Below are 22,931 nucleotides of genomic sequence, written 5' to 3'. Positions count from 1 at the left end.
CGGTGGGTTTGTACCCATAGGCGACGTTGTTGCCGGTGATGTCTGGTGAGGACCTGCCTTACAACAGGCCTACAAGCCCTCAGTCCAGCCTCTCTCAGCCTATTGCGGACAGTCTGAGCACTGATGGAGGGATTGTGCGTACCGATCCTGTGCAGGTGTTGTTCCACGTGGTCTGCCACTGCAAGGATGATCAGCTGTCTGTCCTGTCTCCCTGTAACACTGTCTTAGGCGTCTCACAGTACGGACATTGCAATTTATTGCCCTGGCCACGTCTGCAGTCCTCATGCCTCCTTGCAGCATGCCTAAGGCACATTCACGCAGGGACCCTGGGCATCTTTCTTTTGGTGTTTTTCAGAGTTAGCAGAAAGACCTCTTTAGTGTCCTAAGTTTCATAACTGTGACCTTAATTGCCTACCGTCTGTAAGCTGTTAGTGTCTTAACGGCCGTTCCATAGGTGCATGTTCATTAACTGTTTATGGTTCATTGAACAAGCATGGGAAACAGTGTTTAAACCCTTACAATGAAGATCTGTGAAGTTATTTGGATTTTTACGAATTATCTTTGACAGACAGGGTCCTGAAAAAGGGATGTTTCTTTTTTTCCTGAGTTTATTATAGTTACACTAGCTATACAGTAGTTATCGTGTACACAACATGGTGAAGTAAGCCACAACGAAGGTGCTAGTTAGTAAAGTAAATTCTCATAGAAAACGTGTGGAATTCTCTGTCCACCATCTCACTCCTAACTGTCTTCTATCTCTGTGGTCTTTACAGATTGACATTGGCTTGTTGCTGGGCAACAGCCAGGTGGTTTTCGAGAAGGCAGAGAGCTCCTCTCTTACCCTCATTGGTAAGTGTCATCCTCGGCTTGCTCTCATGTGAAAAACGCTGTCTTGTATTAAGTGACTACAGCAAATCTATTTAGTCTCACTCCATTAAGGTATTTGTAAATCAGGGTTGTGTATATCTGACAAGTTGGTCCGCTCAAAGCGTGATAGACCCGGGATATTAAGATGTAAACAAATTAGGCTTGATATTTGCGTAATGAACCAAAGTGGATGCGTTTACAAGGCTAAGCTAAGTGACACTCGGCCTCACTCAACCACCCTGACTGACTTTATCGGTTTGTGTCATGTGCTTGTTGTAACCCAATACGACCCCAAGGGGGCACCCTGTCCACATTTGTTGTTTGGCTATCCTCCCCTTGCTTTCAGTTGTTTTGAGTGATGAAATTGAGATGGCTCTAGAGAGGAAAGTGTCATTCATTCAGTGGCATGTAAAGTACATGTTTCATTATGTCTTTGATGGACTATTTAGTTAATACATGAAAAGCTTAGCACCATCTATGAGCTGCCACTGGTGCTAGGTTTACACACATACAAACACTAATAAAGAAGAAAATGTCAAACGTGAAATAGATGAGAACCTGAGGTTAACAAAGTATTTAACCTTTTTTTGTATATTTGCCTTTCTGAAAATCAAGGGAAAGCGAAGACCAGAGAGTCTCGTCAGTCCATCATCAACCCAGACTGGAACTTTGAGCGCATGGGCATCGGTGGCCTGGACAAGGAGTTCTCTGACATCTTCCGTAGGGCCTTCGCCTCTCGAGTCTTCCCTCCAGACATCGTGGAGCAGATGGGTGAGCTCCTCTCTGTCTCTCTCTGTCTCTCTCTGTCTCTCTGTCTCGGTTGGTCTTTCTCGTCCTCTAGATCTTTCTTTCTCAACAGCAGTTTCTCTTTCTTGACTTTCACTCAATCCATTGTATTCAGTGTTATTTTCACACATGCCTGTTCTCTTGCACACTGTTTCTCGCTCTCTTACTTGTACTTTTTATAGCTCTCTGTGTATTTTTCTCTCACCACATCCCCCTGCTAACCACTTTCCAAGGTCCCAGTGAGCCTGTGTTCCAGCCTAACGTTAGACAGACTGAACCATTAGCAACTGTGAGGGGAGGGAAGGGGGGGGGGGGGGGGGGCAGGACAGCCTGCCAAACCAAATCACACAATCGGTCTCTGGATGAAACACCATGATATGAATAAGACTCTCTGTGTTCTGATGGCATTGGTTTTCAGACCAATACTACTACACATTGTGACAGTCTCAAACAAATGGACCGAATGGGGATACTATTATTGGACTGACAATGTAGTTTCAGACTTTTCTCTTTGTTTGACAACACTACTGAACACTAGACTACCGGTAAACTAGTTATTTGAAAAATGAATTGTCTGACTCACTCGGTTAGGCCCAAGGGGGCTTCCATCATTGGACAGACAATGTAGTGTCCTCTCGAGATGCTGCTCTCATTCGTCAGTCGTCCGTCAGTTATGACGCAGACAACCATCCCCCACGGTATAATCCTTGCATGCACTGGTAAATAGTTGTTTGACATGTCTCAGATTACGATGCTGATTCCCATCACTAAAGGATGGTTCATAGTGAAAGCAAGTCAGGTGCTCTTCTGCATCATCCACACACACACACACACAGAGAGAGAGCCCCAGTCCTAGCCTCATGGCGTCCAGTGTGAGTGCGAGAGATGACCTTAAGCAGGGCGGCTGGGTGCTATGGGGTGCAGGAGTTGGCCCCTGGCTGTGGCCAGCTGGCTGGTCTAATGAGATGGCGAGCCCTGATAGAGGAGAGTCTAAAGGTGAGGGTGTAATTGGGGAGTGTCTGGGAGCGCAGGTGCTGAGAGAGATGATCATAGGGGGAGGTGTGTGTGTGTGGTGGGGGGGGCTCTCACTCTCTCCATGTCTCCTCACACTCCCGCAAAAGTCAGGAAGACGGCAAGGGATCACACACACGCTATAATGCTTTACCTGGAGCCCCTCCTCACTACCCCTGTCTGTCTCCCCTTCAGCACGTATAAATGACAGGGGCGATGTTTATCTCTGGCCCCTCGATGAGTCGGGAGCAAATGTCACTAAACAGGTGCAAAAAGCTACTAGGACCAATGCAGTCTGGGTTTCAGTCTAGACCCAAAACTGCTCCAAATTGGTTGGGTCTAATCACAAGACTTGATCTTTATAAGAAACACACCACAGAGTCAACTTGTAGTGAATCAGAGCAGTAAATACAGTACATCTAGCTGATTCATCAGTTTTTCCTGCTCATTCTCACAAATTGAACTTGTGAACTTTAAATACCATGGGAATGTTTCATATCTGGATGTGACATATGAATCAGGGATGAGATCGGACAATGACTTTAAGGCAAAAGTCACCTCAAACACAGTGCATTGGAGAAACAGCCAATGGAAGCATAGAGTGTTAAAGAGGCCTAAGGACTTTTCCCACCGACTCTGATACAATTGTGACGCACACAAACCATTCACACCAAGTCTGATGTGTTTCTGTTAACTTTGTGTCGGTGTATCCCTCCCTGGCAGGCTGTAAGCACGTGAAGGGCATCCTGTTGTTCGGGCCTCCTGGCTGTGGTAAGACTCTGATGGCCAGGCAGATTGGGAAGATGCTGAACGCCCGCGAACCCAAGGTGGTCAACGGCCCTGAGATCCTCAATAAGTACGTGGGAGAGTCCGAGGCCAACATCAGGAAGCTGTTCGCCGACGCAGAGGACGAGCAGAAGAGGGTGGGAGGGAAAAAACAATCATAAACACAATGTGACATAGATAAAAACTCAGTAAGATGCGTACACACACACACACACACACACACACACACACACACACACACACACACACACGCACACACAAGTAAATCAATTGTGTATGTCATTAATTACACGCAGTACTTTCACTGCAATTACTCATGTGGTTATCAAGCACAACATACCTGATAACAAGTCAATCAAATAGATGTCATACTAAATGGATTCCTTATCCTGAGGCCAATATGCAGCCTACTCCACGAAACACAGATAAGCATCACACAAATCCTCACGGAGAAGCTCATTTCTCCTGCAGAAGATTGATTTGCCCTTTAAGGAGGCATATTAGTAATAATAACGGCGGAAAGTCAGTGGGTTTCACCATACTGGGGGACAGTTGTGTATTGAGCCCCCATGGTGACGCTGGTGTGACAGTGACGGCCTCACTCCTCACCACCTAATGAGTTGCTGGGTTATCTCTGTCCCCCTCTCTGTCCCCCTCTCTGTCCCCCTCTCTGTCCCCCTCTCTGTCCCCCTCTCTCACCTAGCCCACAATAAGCCCAGCTCCACACCTGCTTTTAATGCTACGTCTGGAGACTGACAGGGCCAGAGATGGACAGATAACCCCCCACCCCGCTCTCTCTATGTCTCGCTTTCAGTCTCTCTCACCTCGCTCTCTCTCTTTCTCTCTCACGCGTTCTCTCACGGATTCTCCCGGTCTCTCTCTCACACAAACTCTCTTTCTCTCTTTATCTTTCTCTGTGCGGACTCTGTCCCTCCATGGCAGAGCAGAGGGAGGATGAGGAGGCTTTGAAAGGTTTTAGATTTCACTCTGGTCACACCAAGGAGAATTTAGCCCAGAACAGCCATGGCTGCGAGTGGTAGACATTCTACATATTCTCCTAAGTTAGCACTGCATTGACTGTGTGACCACAGCATCCTTCCTCCTGCTTCATTCACCCATATCTCTCTCCTTCCACAGCTGGGCGCCAACAGTGGGCTGCACATCATCATCTTTGACGAGATCGACGCCATCTGTAAGCAACGTGGCAGCATGGCGGGCAGCACAGGTGTCCACGACACGGTGGTCAACCAGCTGCTCTCCAAGATAGACGGAGTAGAGCAGCTCAACAACATCCTGGTCATAGGTAAACACACATGCATGCGCATACACATACGTGCGCACAGAAACACATACACACATACAGTACCAGTCAAAAGTTTGGACACACCGACTCATTCCAGGGTTTTTCTTTATTTTGACTATTTTCTACATTGTAGAATAATAGCGAAGACATCAAAACTATGAAATAACACATATGGAATCATGTAGTAACCAAAAAAAGTGTTAAACAAATCAAAATATATTTGAGATTCTTCAAATAGCCACCCCTTGCCTTGATGACTGCTTTGCACACACTTGCCATTCTCTCAACCAGCTTCATGAGAAAATCACCTAAAATGCATTTCAATTAACAGGTGTGACTTGTTTAAAGTTAATTTATGGAATTTCTTTGAGCCAATCAGTTGTGTTGTGGCAAGGTAGGGGTGGTATACAGAAGATAGCCCTATTTGGTAAAAGACCAAGTCCATTTTATGGCAAGGACAACTCCAATATGCAAAGAGAAACAACAGTCCATCATTACTTTAAGACATGAATGTCAGTCAATACAGAACATTTCAAGAACTTTGAACGTTCCTTCAAGTGTAGTTGCAAAAACCATCAAGCGCTATGATGAAACTGGCTCTCATGAGGACCGCCACAGGAAAGGAAGACCCAGAGTTACCTCTGCTGCAGAGGATAAGTTCATTAGTTACCAGCCTCAGAAATTGCAGCCCAAATAAATGTTTCACAGAGTTCAAGTAACAGATACATCTCAACATCAACTGTTCAGAGGAGACTGTGTGAATCAGGCCTTCATGGTCAAATTGCTGTAAAGAAACCACTACTAAAGGACACCAATAAGAAGAAGAGACTTGCTTGGGCCAAGAAACAGGAGCAATGGACTTTAGACTGGTGGAAATTTGTCCTTTGGTCTAAATGGGAGATTTTTGGTTTCAACTGCTGTGTCTTTGTGAGACGCGGTGTGGGTGAACGCATGTGTATTTCCCACCGTAAAGCATGGAGGAGGAGGAGGTGTTATGATGTGGGGGTGCTGTTCTGGTGACACTGTCTGTGATTTATTTACAATTCAAGGCACACTTAACCAGCATGGCTACCACAGCATTCTGCAGTGATACACCATCCCATCTGGTTTGGGCTTAGTGGGACTATCATTTGTTTTTCAACAGGACAATGACCCAACACACCTCCAGGCTGTGTAAGGGCTATTTGACCAAGAAGGAGAGTGATGGAGTGCTGCATCAGATGACCTGGCCTTCACAATCCCTTGATCTCAACCAAATTGAGATGGTTTGGGATGAGTCTGACCGCAGAGTGAAGGAAAAGCAGCCAACAAGTGCTCAGCATGCTCAGCATGTGGGAACTCCTTCAAGACTGTTGGAAAAGCATTCCAGGTGAAGCTGGTTGAGAGAATGCAAGAGTTTGCAAAGCTGTCATCAATGCAAAGGGTGGCTATTTGAAGAATGAAATATAACATATATTTAGATTTTCTTTTAACACTTTTTGTCTTACTACATGATTCCATATGTTCTAAAACTTTTGACCGGTAGTGTACGCAAATGTACACACACACACACACACACACACACACACACACACACACACACACACACACACACACACACACACACACACACACAGGCCGTATCCAAATGCTTATAAATACACAGCAAATTTGATCTCAGAGTTAACACTCACAGTGTTAAATTTAACACTTTCTTAGTGTGTGTATGTGACCCACTGAAATGGTGTTAAACCAACACTTTTCAAAGTGTTGACAAACTAACACCCTAAGAGTGTTGGGTCACTAACACTGTGGGTGTTGCAAATTCCGACTTAAAGATGCACTATGCAGAAATGTCTTTTCTATTTCCTTGTTGCAAAAATCCTAATAGTTTGCCTAATTTCAGTTTATGTACCAAAACAAGCAATAGTGTAGAGAATCATTGTATCATCTTAACCGCTATATATTATCCATAACCAGAAATATTGTATTTTCAGCTGTTCGAAACTGGTGTACAAACCTGAAAGTAAAAGACCCAAAAACTAAACTTTAAAATGGGAAACGTAGAAATAGCACAGATCAACCACTTATTAGACTTGCTTTCAATGAGAATGACAAAGCTATAATACACATTTCTATGTGCATTTTGTCAGGTCGCCCAAAAAGTTACATAATGCAGCTTTAAAAGAACACTTAGTTGTGTTAAAGTAATATTTTGGGGTGTTTTAACATTGTAGGGTGTAGAGCCTCAGTTACATATTTCCCAGCATGCCTTTCAAGTGAATGTTAGAGATACCGACCCATGAATGTGTGTGTTAGTGACAGAGGCATGGTTTTTGCAGTCAAAAGCGTATAGTCCTGAAACCTTCAAGTGAATGTGTTTGAATTAAAAGTAAAACATTTATGACCATATATTAGACATTTCATAAGGCCTTTTAGATATGGCCTAGTTTTCCCCCAACATTTGTATTTGTATTTATTATGGATCCCCAAAGCAGCAGCTACTCTTCCTGTGGTCTAGCAAAATTACGGCAGTTATACAATTTTAAAAACATTACAGTACGTTCAGATTTCACAACACACTGTGTGCCCTTAGGCCCCTACTCCACCACTACCACATATCTACAGTACAAAATCCATGTGTATGTGTGTGTATAGTGCGTATGTTATTGTGTGTGTGGACGCATGTGTCTGTGCCTATGTTTGTGTTGCTTCACAGTCCCCGCTGTTCCATAAGGTGTTTTTTTACCAGTTTTTTTTTTTATACAATTTTACTGCTTTCATCAGTTAATTGATGTGGAATAGATTTCCATGTATTCATGGCTCTATGTAGTACTGTGCACCTCCCATAGTCTGTTCTGGACTTGGGGACTGTAAAGAGACCTCTGTTGGCATGTCTTGTAGGGTATGCATGGGTGACATTCAACATGTCAATACCTCTCATAAATACAAGTAGTGATGAAGTGAATCTCTCCTCCACTTTGAGCCAGGAGAGATTGACTTTCATATTATTCATGAGCTTGTCAAACAAGACTACCTAAACCATCTAAACTGGAACAAACATCTCCGTAACAGTTGCAATAAGTCCAACCACTTACAGATTGGATTAGTTTTGAAAAATCAAAGTTATTTATCTTTTGATTAGTATAATTAAGCAATAAGGCCTAAGGGGGTGCGGTATATGGCCAATATACCACGGCTAAGGGCTGTTCTTACGCACAACGCAACGCAGAGTGCCTGTATACATCCCATAGCTGTGGTATGCTGGCTGTATATCACACACCCCCGAGGTGCCATACTGCGATTTTAAACTGGTTACCAACGTAATTAGAGCTGTAAAACTAAATGTTTTGTCATACCTGTGGTATATGGTCTGATATACTGTGCCACGCCTGTCAACCAATAAGCATTCTGGACTCGAACCAACCACTTTATAAAGTAAATTAATCAATAGGGGACGGAATAGGGGACACTGCAAAAATGAATGAATGGCTCGCAACAAGCGCGATTGCACATTAGATGATGCCTTTTCAGTATGGTTGAGTAGCATGTTGATATTAGTTGCTTATTGCATACGTTTTTACTAAACAGTACTTTCTAAAATAGTATGTAGTAGGCCCACAGTCTGCTTGACTGACCGGTCGAGTTGGTCTGAGAAGATGAGCGGGATTATCTGAGCAATGCCTTTAATTCCCTCCCGCCTCTATCTCATCCTCCTTCTCCCTCTATCTCTCCACCTGTGCCTCTAAGGAATGACCAACAGGCCTGACCTGATAGACGAGGCCTTGTTGAGACCAGGCAGGTTGGAAGTCAAAATGGAGATCGGTAAGAAAGCAGAACGTAGTACACCACAAAGCATCCACCCTAAACAAAGACCTTGCTTCATTTTTGTTAGTTTACTGTATTCCGGTTTTGTTTGTTTTCAGGTAGTTTATTTTCTTCTGAGAAAGACATTGTTATTCATAGATGTCGTACCTTTTTACCCGACAACCAACAAACCAACACCCAGACATTTGTACTGTTCCATTTCCTTCTCTTGTACAGTATGCAGTTACACGGTAAAAAACACACAGATATATACCAGATGTTTCCCCTCGCGTTTCCTCCCCCAGGTTTGCCTGATGAGAAGGGGCGTGTCCAGATCCTCAACATCCACACGGCTAAAATGCGTCAGTTCAACCTGCTGGGCAGCGACGTGGATGTCAGCGAGCTGGCCGCCGAGACCAAGAACTACAGCGGAGCCGAGCTGGAAGGGCTGGTCAGAGCTGCCCAGTCCACTGCCATGAACCGACACATCAAGGTCACTATTACACACAGGTGGCCATTTTCATTAGTCTACATCAACCCTCTTGGTTGGAGAGCTAACATCCTGAAGATTTTCAGTCCAACCCTGATTTAGCACACCTGGTTCTAGTTATTAGCTGCTCGCCAAGACCTTAAGTAGCCATTTCAGGTATGTTAAATTGGGGTTAGACTGAAAACCTACAGGACGTTCGATCTCCAGAAAGAGGGTTGGGCAGCCCTGGCCAAGGTAGAGGGCGTTTTTCTCTTCTCCTCAGCATTAACTCTACAACTGACAATCTTTATGCGTTAAGGGGCTGTAGGTCTCGTAGGTATTTCACAATCAGTCATGAGACAAAGTGCTCCCTCAGAGCGGAAAGGTCAGACAACTCTCGTCTGGGAGGGGGAGGGAGGGAGAAAACGAGTGATAAGGACCGAGAGTGAGACAGAGGGGAGGGAGCTCTCCAGCCATTCCACCTGTGTAAGCCCTTGTCTGTCCATGTCATCACCCTCTAATAAGGTCCAGGAGTGTGGTGGGGGGGCAGACCACTTAACAGACTACCACCTCGCTTAATCTCTCTCTGTGTGTGTGTGTGTGTGTGTGTGTGTGTGTGTGTGTGTGTGTGTGTGTGTGTGTGTGTGTGTGTGTGTGTGTGTGTGTGTGTGTGTGTGTGTGTGTGTGTGTGTGTGTGTGTGTGTGTTAAATCAGTAAGACCTAAAAGTCACTATTACCTTGTCATCATTACAGGACTAAATAAATGTAGATACTATCAATGATTAGCGTGAACATTTTGTCTTCACTCCTCGATATCACAGTGCCATTAATAAATCTAGTGTCAGGGTTTAGCTTTAAAGTTAGTCGAACAGTTTGTTGAACATCTATTAACCGTCTGTATTGCACCATCCTAATAACATGTCCCTCTGTCCCCCTGCAGGCCAGTGCCACCGTGGAGGTGGACCTGGAGAAGGCAGTGAATCTGCAGGTCCACAGAGATGACTTCCTGGCCTCGCTGGACAACGACATCAAACCTGTGAGTAGACCCCTTCCGTCCTCCATCTCTTTACCATTGCCTACATCCAAAAGTCCTCCTCCAACATTTGGACTTACAAAAATTTCATCATCCACTTGCAGTTGATGGCAGTGTCCACTATACGTAGGGAATTCGATTTTTTTTTTTTTATAATTTTGAGATATTTTTAAGAAGTGATTTTAATAAGGGACCCTTTCAGGCTATGGATGGTTAAGTGCAAGGGTCCCCAATTACATTCAGCCGTGGGCCAATTTTTCTTTCAGAGCATGGTCGGTTGGCTGGAACATAGTTATAAATAATTTGTACACTGCAAATTGACCGCAGTAACCCCAAACAGATATAGTATTTGACAAAAACAGAATCATTTCAAACCTTGATTACATTTGGAAGCGATCACATATGCCTCTATTTATGCGTGGGAATACTTGGGAACAGATTTCCTTCATTAAAATCACTTTGAGCTCATTTCCTGGTAATTATACAGTCTTTATATTCAAGAACGAATATTTTTGCGAAAAAAACTTGGGGGGGCAAATAAAATCACCCGCAGGCTGAATTTGGCCGGCGGGCTGCCTATTTGGGAACCCTGGTTTAGTGGATCTGACTCTCTCTCTCTCTCTCGCTCTCTCTCTCTCTCTCTCTCTCTCTCTCTCTCTCTCTCTCATGGCCAGGCTTTTGGTACCAACTCGGAGGACTATGCCAGCTACATCATGAATGGCATCATAAAGTGGGGTGACCCGGTAACTGCTGTGCTGGATGATGGGGAGCTGCTGGTGCAGCAGACTAAGAACAGCGACCGCACACCGCTGGTGTCTGTGCTCCTGGAAGGTAACACACACACACACACTTTTACATTTGAATCAGTTAGCAAACAATTTTATCCAGATCGACTTACAGTTAGTGCATTTATCTTAAGGTAGCTAGGTACGACAAGCACATTTTATTTAAACTTTATTTAACTAGGCAATTCAGTTAAGAACACATTATTATTTACAAAGACGGCCTGCCACGGGCAAACACTCCCCTAACCCGGATGACGCAGGGCCAATTGTGCGCCGTCCTATGGGACTCCTGATCACGTCCGGTTGTGATACAGCCCGGGATCGAACCAGGGTCTGTGCACACCTTAGACCACTGCGCCACTCGGGAGCATCTCACAGTCATAGTATGTCAAATTTCCCTCAGCAAAGCAGCTCTGAGCAAAGTCAGTGCTAGTAGGAAAAGCAATGACACCAACAACTGTTACAATGTTACAATAGTATGTCTATAGAATATACTATAGAACATTGTAACACGTCTATAGAATATACTATAGAACATTGTAACACGTCTATAGAATATACTATAGAACATGGTAACACGTCTATAGAATATACTATAGAACATTGTAACACGTCTATAGAATATACTATAGAACATTGTAACACGTCTATAGAATATACTATAGAACATTGTAACACGTCTATAGAATATACTATAGAACATTGTAACACGTCTATAGAATATACTATAGAACATGGTAACACGTCTATAGAATATACTATAGAACATGGTAACACGTCTATAGAATATACTATAGAACATTGTAACACGTCTATAGAATATACTATAGAACATGGTAACACGTCTATAGAATATACTATAGAACATGGTAACACGTCTATAGAATATACTATAGAACATTGTAACACGTCTATAGAATATACTATAGAACATTGCAACACGTCTATAGAATATACTATAGAACATTGTAACACGTCTATAGAATATACTATAGAACATTGCAACACGTCTACAGAATATACTATAGAACATGGTAACACGTCTATAGAATATACTATAGAACATTGTAACATGTCTATAGAATATACTATAGAACATTGTAACATGTCTATAGAATATACTATAGAACATTGTAACATGTCTATAGAATATACTATAGAACATGGTAACACGTCTATAGAACATTGTAACATGTCTATAGAATATACTATAGGACATTGTAACACGTCTATAGTCTTTTTTTTTTACCCCTTTACTGCTAAAAATGACACCAGCATGATGGTAAAATAAAGATATATAAAAGAAAGACATTTTCCAACGTTTGGCATTATAAGAGCTGAAAGATATATTTAAACATACTGATAAATGCAAATATTTATTCAAATAATCATATTATCGTTAAGATGTCCTTTGGTTGAAAATACAGGATAGCGGTGTATATATAGTATAGTATACTATGCTCTGTCTCCTAGGTCCCCCCAACAGTGGAAAGACGGCCCTAGCAGCTAAGATCGCAGAGGAATCCCAGTTTCCCTTTATAAAGATCTGTTCTCCTGACAAGATGATCGGTCACTCCGAAATCGCTAAGTGCCAGGCCATCAAGAAGGTGAGGAAAGGGTTACACACACACACCTGTGTCAGTACCTGTGTCTTGACCACCCTTATCCCTCTTTGTTCCAGATATTTGAAGATGCCTACAAGTCCCAGCTGAGCTGTGTAGTGGTGGACGACATTGAACGCTTGCTGGGTAAGGTCCTGCTTGCATTTGTGGTTACACTGTTCTTCTTTTCGTTTCTTTTTTAAGCATCCTTTTAAGTTCAGGGTTGTAACATACAGTAAACACTGGGCAGTTGGCTTAGGATACAGACCTTCTCAAAGAACCATGTGTTGGAAAACCATGCTCTTATATTTTCCACCCAAGCATCACTTTGATGGTAAAAGTCCACAGATCATTGAATCATGAGGTCGGAATATTTATTCCAAATTCTCGTTAACTCTTTGTGCTTTGGTGTCCTTGTTCTCAGACTATGTCCCGATTGGCCCTCGTTTCTCAAACCTGGTCCTTCAAGCTCTGCTGGTCCTCCTCAAGAAACCCCCTCCCAAAGTCAGTATTCTGTGAACTTTGGCACTTACTTGAATGTGTGTGTGCGTGTGTGTGTGTGTGTGAGAGAGTGTGTGTGTTTTAGTCTTAGCATTTAAATGTTTCTGTGCATACTCTAGTCGTTATTTTGCCAGTGGCAGACAGATGTCAGCAGATCGTACTGATGCCCCCAGTAATGCAAGTCATTTCCATGCAGAGTGAATCAAAGTGTATCCTAGTTGTGGCACAGTATACATCTTTACCCCTGTGTTTCTGTGCGCGTGAGCTATATCTGCTGAATGTAAGCCACGACCACATTTAAGGCTGTAGGCCTAGGCTACGTTCAGCTGTGAACGTTTGTCAATGAGTATGATAATGTATTGGTCCAGGCAGGCTGTTGTGCTGGGTGTGAATGGGAGCCGGGGCTGCTTCTCCAGGCTTGTGAAGCTCCAGGCCCAGCGGGGTGCCCGACCCGGGTGAGGCCAGGGGAGGCCTGCCTCGGGGGTGGGGACAACAGAATAGAATGGGCTCTGTGAGAGAGCCGGGGGGGTGGGGGGACGACCTGGCAGCACTGCTGCCTGTGTGGTACCTCATCTGCATGCATGGGCACACCCCCTCCTCACAATTGGGAGGGGAGGGCAGCCAGCCAGCCAGCCAGCCCATAATCCCCCTCTCTCCTCTCCTCTGGTCCCGAACGAGCGACTAGGGCCTCTGGGGAAAGAAACCAGCCTCTTTCCTGATTCAGAGTCACCTAGACTTAAGCAGCTATGTAGAAGTGGTTGACCGTGGAGAGACTGACAGACTGACCAGAATCAAGCTTGATAAAAATGCAAAAGGTTGATAAAAATCCACAAGGCTCATAATAGGCAGTAGGGACCCCACCTTTCCAGACAAATGTCCCTATACCCATTGATGTTGATGATGTGAAGCACGCCGTTTTGAAATGTGTTTGATACACTTCCGTACATGATATGGTGAGCTGAGCTTAATTTCCTACTCCATCATGTGTCTCCCCCCCCCCCCCCCCCCCCCCCCCACACACACACACACACACACGCAGGGCCGTAAGCTGCTGATCATCGGCACCACCAGCAGGAAGGACGTGCTGCAGGAGATGGAGATGCTGGACGCCTTCAGTACCACCATCCACATCCCCAACATCTCTAGAGGAGAGCAGCTGGTTGAAGCCCTGGAGGTAGGCACACACACACACTCTCTTTCACACGCATGCAAGCACACACACAGAAATGGATGTTCCTCGCTCTCGGGTTTTAAAGTTGTGATAAGTAATGATGGATTTGTTGCGTGAGTTTTTAAACTGCTTCTCTGTCTGCTGTAGATGCTGGGTAGTTTCCAGGAGAAGGAGCGGGCAGCCATTGCCAAGGCGGTGAAGAGCCAGGCGGTGTGGATCGGCATCAAGAAGCTGACGATGGTCATCGAGATGGCTGTGCAGGTGAGAGAGACAAATCCCCGGTTTAGTTGACACGTTTTTATTCCAGCCCAGCACTAACCATCAAATAATCACCTAGCCGTGTCCTCCTTCAATCTGTACCACGATTAGCGGGTTAAGATGTGTTACTGCTGGGCTGGAACAAAAGCCTACACACACCCTTTAGCTCTCCCAGAGCGTGAGTTGGAGAACCCTGGCCTAGACAACCACAGTCTAGGGAGTCACAGATGGAATCTCGTCTGGTTTCAGTCAAAACAACCTGCTGTTAATTACGACCTTTCATTAAAACCAGTTTGGATTCAACCGTGATTTTTGTGGTGAGCCCCAAAAATGTCATCGCTATAGTTCCCGACCATTCTCCGCATACTTCCCTGTCTTATGTGTTCACATGCTCTGACTAGTAGAGGGATACCACACATAAAGACCACATCGCATCTTGGAAACGTCTTATCTACTGTTGTGAGGGTTGTTACTCTCTTAGGCCCCGTCCAGAAACAACCCCATAGAGGGGTGCATGTTTTTGTTATTGCCCAGTGCTAACACACCCGATTCAGCTAATCAAGGGCAGGAAGATGACTTGAATTGGTTGAATCATGATGTGGTTCCCAAGGACCAGGATGTAAAAATCCAGTGCAAGTGTTACTGCTGTATGTGTAGTTGACGGTATGTGGCTGTGGTGTGCTTGGTTGTATGGTCTCTGGTCGCTTGTCCATGTGGCTGCTGAATGCCGTGTAGCCTAATTGCTGTGGTATGCACTAATGCAGCCATGTTGAGTTGGCACACCGACACACACGCACAGCTCCCTCCCTCCATCCAGGAGGAGTATGAACGAGTGTCTGCCGAGACATGCTGCACACAGACGCCCTGCTCCGCCGACGTGACACACACACACACACACACATCTTCAAATCCTATTTCCTCAATAGAAAAGCATGAACTCGAGGTCATGTCTGAAATTCCACATCTTTTATGTAACACAGTTAATCGTGTTGAGTCCAAATTAATCATATACACTGAGTTTATTAGGTACACCCATCTAGTACCGGGTCGGACCCCCCTCCAGAACGTTGTTCAGTTGGTGACAAGGGACCTAACGTGTGCCAGGAAAACATTCCCCACACCATTACACCACCGCCACCAACCTGTAGCGTTGACACAAGGCAGGATTACGCCAAATCCTGACTGTGTTGGTGATCGCGTAACCACTGTTTTTAGCTGATAGGCGGGGAACCCGGTGTGGTCGTCTGCTGCAATAGCCCATCCGTGACAAGGACCGACGAATTGTTCATTCCGAGATGCCGTTCTGCACACCACTGTTGTACTGCTCCGTTATTGGCCTGTTTGTGGCCTGCCTGTTAGCTTGCATGATTCTTGTCATTCTCCTTCGACCTCTTTCATCAATGAGCTGTTTTCACCCTCCCGAGTGGCGCAGCGGTCTAAGGCACTGCATCTCAGTGCAAGAGGCGTCACTATAGTCCCTGGTTCGAATCCAGGCTGTAACACGTCCGGCCGTGATTGGGAGTCCCATAGGGCGGCGCACAATTGGCCCAGTGTCGTCCGGGTTTGACCGTGGTAGGCCAACTGACTTGCCTAGTTAAATAAAGGTTACACACACACCCACAGGACTGCCGCTGACTGGGTGGTTTTTGTTTGTCGCTCCATTCTCCGTACACCCTAGACACTGTCATGCGTGAAAAGCCCAGGCGGCCGACTGTTTTTGAGATACTGGATCTGGCGTGGCTGGCACCGACGATAATACCACGCTCAGTCGCTTAGGTCCCTCGTTTTTCCCATTCTAACTGTATGGGCAAAACTGAATGCCTCGATGCCCGTCTGCCTGCTTTATATAGCAAGCCACATCCACGTGAAAAATGTTTCTGAACAGGGTGAGGTCCACGGAGTCTATATCTCCATCATAAATGGAGATGACCATAGTTGAATGCTACCACATATCTGCATTGTTATGTAACATTGTTTCTGTGAGCCCCTCACTCACACCTTCCCAGCCAATTACAGACAGCCCTGCGTGAACGTTTGCTGTGCTGGCCCCGGGCCTGTACTTTAACACGTTTATAGGAAAGGAGGCTATGTAAACAATGTAGGCAAGTGTATGGACATATGCACAGAGAGCTAACGTGTGTGTGTCTTCCAGATGGATCCTGAATACAGAGTTAGTAAGTTCTTGAACCTGCTGAGAGAACAGGGAGCGTAAGTAGAGCACTATTCTGTTCTGTCCCCAATCTCACACCACCTAATTCTTGTGTAGTTGGTTGACTGTTTAATCCATGTATATTTCCTTCCCTCCCCACAGGCTGGGTTCTGACAAGCACATAGCCATCTAAGCCCATGGTGGAGCTGCATTGCCCAGCAGTAGCTGCCTCTCACAGTAAGTGCTTGAACAGAGGGTAGAGCAGGGGCGTGTTAGAGTAGGTTTGGAACAAAATGATTCTTCCTCTTTCTCTTCCTTCCTGCTCTTCTAACTCCTCTCACTTTTTTTATTCTGTCTTTTACCCTCAGTGGGCGAGGAGTGGAAGCCCGGATGCGGCCGGCAAGATGGAGTGAGCGAGAGATTTTATATCTCCGCCTAGTCTGGCCATCGCAAACGCTCGCCGCGTAATCGCTGTACCGTGTGTTTCCATGGCAACTCGATCGACCAGCGTCGTCCTCCTTCCTCATCAGCACTATTTCTCTGTGTGTGTAAACTAAGTCTGTAATTGTTATTTCTGAAGGCAAAGTGTTGTGATTCAAATGACACTCTATTCCCTATATAGTGCACTAGGTTTTGACCAGATGTCTATGGGCCCTGGTCAAAAGAAGGGCACTGTATAAGGAATAGTGTGCCATTTGAGATGCATCCAAAGTGTTGTGATTTGTGCTGCTAGCACTCCAGGGGATTTTATGTATAAAAATCAAATGTATGTTTGTAACTAAACATGAGACGAGAAAAGTGTATGCAAAATCATGTACACTGAGTGTATGAACCATTTGGAACACCTTCCTAATATTGAGTTGCACTCCCTTTTGCCTCAATTCGTTGGCGCATGGAATCAACAAGGTGTCAAAGCGTTCCACAGGGATGCTGGCCCATGTTGACTCCAATGCTTCCCACTGTTGTCAAGTTTGCTAGCTGTCCTTTGGGTGAGGGACCATTCTTGATACACATGGGAAACTGTTGAGCAACAACAACAAAAAACAGCAACGTTGCAGTTCTTGACACACTCAAACCAGTGTGCCTGGCACCTACTACCATACCCTGTTCAAAGGCACTTACATCTTTTGTCTTGCCCATTCACCCTCTGAATGGCACACCTACACAATCCATGTCTCAAATGTCTGTCTCAAGGCTGTCCCAAATCCTTCTTTAACCTGTCCGCCTCCCCTTCATCTACACTGATTTTGAGGGATTATAGCTTTCACCTGGTCAGTCTGTCATGGAAAGAGCAGGTGTTTATAATGTTTTGTACTCTGTGTATATGATGACCTATTTGATTTTGATGCAACTCCAACATTGGGCATGATGCATTTGACAAAGCAATTTTCATATTGTATGGATAACTGACCAGTCAAACTTCTCTATAAATGCATCATAGGCTGAATATGCGCAACATAATGGTGAAACTGATTAATTGCAGCATGTATTGTGTGTGCTCTAATATATTATGTGCTTAGATTTTATAATCATTCCAGGAAATGATGGTTCCAAGCCTTACTCTAATCTCTACTCACACAAAACCTAATAGGACCAAAGTATCACAGCAGTCTGTTTTGTGAATAATTGTTATGAATAAATATTAATGTTACTAATATTGATTAGCTAGTAACTGGAAAAAGTGATTCATTTTCAGACCCAGACCATTTTAGAAGGAAACCTCTCCCCAACCACTCAGACACACATGTGCGAACACGCATACGTATGACGATACTGTAGACATTTTTTTTTCTGCATTGTGCTGTTCTCTATGAAGGATCTCTGGAGACCCTCTGGCATGCCTTTGCATTTTAGAAACACTTAAAATAAGGACTGTGTTTTGTGTAGGCTTACCCTGGCGTGACGTTTTGATAAACATGTTAATCTCAATATATTCAGCTCTATTTACTTTCTGATTCAAAAATGCTAATTAGCATGAAAGTAGACATCACGCAAAACTACAAATCCCTGCAAGCTCCTGCACGTCATCTCTAGCAGGTGTGTTTGTTAACAGGTATTGGGTCAACGTGCATAAGACAGTTTACAGAATTGTCCATTTGAAGAAATGTAAGTGTTTGGTCCCATGTTTCATGAGCTGAAATAAAACATCACAGAAATGTTCCATATGCACAAAAAGCTTATTTCTGTGCTGGGTACAATAAAAGGCCACTCTAAAATGTGCAGTTTTGTCACAACACAATGCCACTGATGTCTCAAGTTTTGAGGGAGTGTGCAATTGACATGCTGACTTCAGGAATGTCCACCAGAGCGGTTGCCAGAGAATTGAATGTTCATCAATGTCGTTTTAGAGAATTTGGCAGTACACCCAACTGGCCTCACAGCCGCAGACCACATTGTAACCATGCCAGGCCAGGACCTCCACATCCGGCTTCTTCACCTGGGGGATCGTCTGAGACCAGCCACCCGGACAGCTGAGGAGTATTTCTGTCTGTAATATATCCCTTTTGTGGGGAAATTTTCTGGGCCTTGCTTCCAAGTGGGTGGGCCTATGTGCAGTTGTGAAATCCATGCATTAGGGCCTGATTAATTTATTTAAATTGACTGATTTCCTTATATGAACTGTACCTCAGTAAAATCATTAATTGTTGCATGTTGCGTTTATATTTTTGTTCAGTATACATTTAGATAACATTAGTTAATCCAGAGATTCTTACCTTTGCCTCAATTTGGCAGTCTCATCCAGATCATTATGGTACTTGTAGTTCTTCAAGATAGCCACATTAGCTGCTAATTGGCATTTCATTTGGGGGGGTAAATACAGGCAAATATATTGATGAAAGTCACAATTATCAAAATGTCACGCCAGGGTAAGCCTACACGAAACACACCCCTTATTTTAAGTGTTTCTAAAATCAGAAATTATTGGAACCATTTCCCTGTTTGACCTCTAGGTTTTATCGTTATCAAATTGTATTAGTCACATGCTTACTTACGAGCCCTTAACCAACAATGCAGTTTAAAAAAAATACAGATAAGAATAAGAAATAAACATAGCAAGTAATTAAAGAGCAAATAATCTGGGTAGCCACTTGATTAGGTGTTCAGGAGTCTTATGGCTTGGGGGTAGAAGCTGTTTAGAAGCCTCTTAGACCTAGATTTGGCGCTCTGGTATCACTTGCCATGCGGTAGCAGAGAGAACAGTCTATGACTAGGGTGGCTGGAATCTTTGACAATTTTTAGGGCCATCCTCTGACACTGCCTGGTATTAGAGGTCCTGGATGGCAGGAAGCTTAGACCCAGTGATGTACTGAGCTGTTCATATTATGACTCATACTGTGGTACTCTATTGAGTGTTTGCCCCCTAAAATAGAAGGATAATGACGATATTAGACATTATTGCACCACCTCTCTCCCCATCTGTGTGCATGCCTAACAAACTTAAATTTACATACAGTAGCTACAGTATGCAGTTATTTTTTTTCAGATAAACACAAGAAAGTGCCCGTTTATTAGGTACACCCATCTAGTGCTGGGTCGGCCCCCCTCCTTTGCCTCCAGAACTGCTTGAATTCTTTGGGGCATGGAAACATAGCTCAATTGCAATCAAGGGACCTAATGTTTGCCAGGAAGACATTCCCCACACCATTACACCGCCACAACCAGCCTGTACCGTTGACACCAAGCAGGATGGGGCCATGGACCCACCTGTTAGGTTGCACGATTCTTGCCATTCTCCTTCGACCTTTCATCAAAGTCACTTAGGTCACTCGTTTTGCCCATTCTAACGTTAAATGGAACAGTAACTGAATGCCTCGATGCCTGTCTGCCTGCATTATATAGCAAGCTTGGCCACGTGTCTGTAGGAGCTAACCGTTTTGTGAATGGGTAATGTACCTAATAAATGGGCCACTGAGTGTATATATGTACACTGACCAGATGTATTCATTATTTGCAGTGACCAGTGCGCTTTTTGTCCAAAATCTATTTGTAATGAAGTCTTGGATGCTGTAAGAAATGTTTTATGGCAAGTGTTTCAATTGTATTAATGAACATTTCGTACAGTACTCTTCTGAAATGTTTTATAAATATGTGTATTATTGATTGATGCTGCAGATGCAGTGGTAATTTACTTGTCATTCACCTATTATCAGGGGAAATTAGCTTGACCGAGACAAATTAGACATTTCACAGATGTGTCCTAGAGCAGATTGAGACATTCTGATTTATAGTATAGAAAGGATTGTACGATGGATAACTGTATCACAGTTGAGAACACCATCACAGCTTGCCATTTAAGAAATTAGTTCAGTATTGTTATGTGCAATGCCCATATACATGATTTGGTAAGGAAACGTAGAGGAATCGATGCTCACAAACTGTAATGATTGGAAAAGTACCTCTGTCTAAGAAGCAAAAGCATGAGCCAGTCATTTGTTCTTCAAATATATAATCTTAGTTCAGTCATACAGATATATACATTGTATAATAAATTATATTTATAAAAACATAACATTTTCAGATTATAAAATAAAAAGGGAATTATTAACTTTAAAACCTTTGTACAAAACTTTGGATGTAGCGGTGAGGAAAGGAAGGAACTGAACACAGAAAGGTCCCGGGTAGGGAGAGCCTTTTAGAGGGTGACGCAGATACTAAGCTATGTCACAAAGGGAGGAGTCTACACTACCTAGGTAAGTTGTATTTTTGTTGTTAAATATAATGAATAGGAAGCACGTAGGACTGTCAGAACATGTTATGTGGAAACCTCTCACAGGTTGTTCCACTGTTGTGAAGCCAGCATGCCATCCCTCTAACCCTAACACCCGTCACTGGAAGCAGCACAAACACACATTCACCTTCACTCACATTGGCTGTGTCCCAAAACACTAAGTAACCCCCCCTACCCTCTTCTCCTTAATTTGTTTCCCACAGATACTTCAAATCTCTGAACAGGATTCCACCATATTGCTTCTATTGTCAAGACATTTCACATCAGTGGCAATCCAGGGAAGGAGATGAGGAAAGAGGCCTATTGAAGACTATTAGGACACTTTCTGCTCTCTCCCCTCTGGTCTCCACTTGTCATCACATTTCACTGGTGAGAGAAGGGTTTAGCTTAGACAAGGACTTCACAGTACTATGAGGAACATAATGAAATGGACTGTCAGCGTGCTGGATAAATGATCTCATTGTCGTAGTATGACTGCTATGAGTAGAATAATTCATTAGCATTAGGCCTATAAGTGCAAAATAAACTGATGAATGAATCCAATAAAGTCTCTTATACCTGAACTCTACCTGTTTGTTGTGAATGTTTTGTTCTATATGACATTTAAGCAATGAGGCCCGAGGGGTGTGGCATATGGCTAATATACCATGGCTAATGGCTGTTCTTATGTACGACGCAACGCGGAGTGCCTGGATACAGCCCTTAGCCGTGGTATATTGGCCATATATCACAAACCCCAGAGGTTACTTATTGCTATTATAAACTGGTTACTAACATAATTAGAGCAGTAAAAATGTTTCGTCGTACCCGTGGTATACGGTCTGATATACCATGGCATTCAGCCAATCAGCATTCAGGGCTTCAAACCACCCAGTTTATAATTCATTATAATTTCCTCAAATACTGTAAATCTGTCTAATGTTTCATACTCAAGGGGAAATTACAGCAAAACGTCTCTGATCTGAATGAGATGAACAATCTCAGTTGTGTTACTGTATGTTAGAACGTAAATGGTTAAGACAAGAAGAATGCATTTGCTCTCATAAATAGCAATAGCCAACATTTTACCACCTCTAGACAGTTCTTGTTCAGCTGAATAGTGCATACGTGCAGAAATGTTCGTTAGTGGAAACGAGCGTGTTTGTTTCCTGCACATGTCCCCTCCTGCATACCACCTCCAGTCCTGGCCCATTGCTAATATTTCAGAAATGTGGGGCTATAAAATCAGGCTCTAGCATATCTTCCAGGCATCAGGCATCCCAGCCAGGCGACAGCTGTAGTTCGGTATCAGTACAGTGTGCAGGGGTTGGGAAAGAGGAGATTTCATCAGCTCAGTAGTTTAGTTTAGGAGGGAAGGGTCCAGTAACAGCTGCTCAGTGGGTTCAGTAGTTAAAATGGTAGGTTCCTGGGCTGTCGCTGTGTGTTTAGTACTGTTGGAGAGTTGGTTAAGTTCTCAATAGTCGACCAGCCAGGTGATTGACTGGTGGAATCAGGTGTTAGTTACAAATATGTCAATTCAATAGCAACAGTCTGGAAAGTCAGCGGTTACTGCACAGCCGTGTGTGGGGGAAATAAATAAAGAAGGGGTCATAGCCCAATGGTGCCGGAATGGGAACAGGTCAAACTGACAGCTTGTTCCAAAGGAAATGGGCCCTCCCATATGTCCGCTAGTGGAACTACCTACTCAAATAGAGGA

General features: G+C 44.0%; 1 protein-coding gene and 1 long non-coding RNA gene across 3 annotated transcripts in view; both read left to right on the top strand.

Moving 5' to 3' along the window:
- LOC115158457 (vesicle-fusing ATPase) overlaps positions 1-17,316 on the top strand; it is a 47,670-nt gene extending 30,354 nt beyond the window's left edge. For both annotated transcript variants that reach the window (XM_029707421.1, XM_029707431.1), the window contains 16 exons: positions 774-849; positions 1,483-1,638; positions 3,388-3,587; positions 4,588-4,753; positions 8,483-8,557; positions 8,845-9,032; positions 9,949-10,044; positions 10,716-10,872; positions 12,300-12,433; positions 12,508-12,574; positions 12,852-12,931; positions 13,968-14,102; positions 14,247-14,360; positions 16,510-16,565; positions 16,669-16,743; positions 16,875-17,316. In XM_029707421.1, the coding sequence (XP_029563281.1) occupies positions 774-849; positions 1,483-1,638; positions 3,388-3,587; positions 4,588-4,753; positions 8,483-8,557; positions 8,845-9,032; positions 9,949-10,044; positions 10,716-10,872; positions 12,300-12,433; positions 12,508-12,574; positions 12,852-12,931; positions 13,968-14,102; positions 14,247-14,360; positions 16,510-16,565; positions 16,669-16,699 (1,731 nt within the window). In that variant the 3' untranslated portion in view covers positions 16,700-16,743; positions 16,875-17,316. The remainder of the gene's footprint in view (positions 1-773; positions 850-1,482; positions 1,639-3,387; positions 3,588-4,587; positions 4,754-8,482; positions 8,558-8,844; positions 9,033-9,948; positions 10,045-10,715; positions 10,873-12,299; positions 12,434-12,507; positions 12,575-12,851; positions 12,932-13,967; positions 14,103-14,246; positions 14,361-16,509; positions 16,566-16,668; positions 16,744-16,874) is intronic.
- A 3,320-nt stretch (positions 17,317-20,636) lies between these two features.
- On the top strand, positions 20,637-21,801 carry LOC115158454 (uncharacterized). The gene is made up of 2 exons (XR_003868671.1): positions 20,637-21,197; positions 21,439-21,801. It is a non-coding gene; the product is annotated as an uncharacterized LOC115158454 (long non-coding RNA).
- Positions 21,802-22,931: the final 1,130 nt, after the last annotated feature.

The sequence above is a fragment of the Salmo trutta genome, chromosome 2 (genome assembly GCF_901001165.1).
Source record: "Salmo trutta chromosome 2, fSalTru1.1, whole genome shotgun sequence".
NCBI lineage: Eukaryota > Metazoa > Chordata > Actinopteri > Salmoniformes > Salmonidae > Salmo > Salmo trutta.
This window is presented reverse-complemented; position numbering and strand designations above follow the sequence as displayed.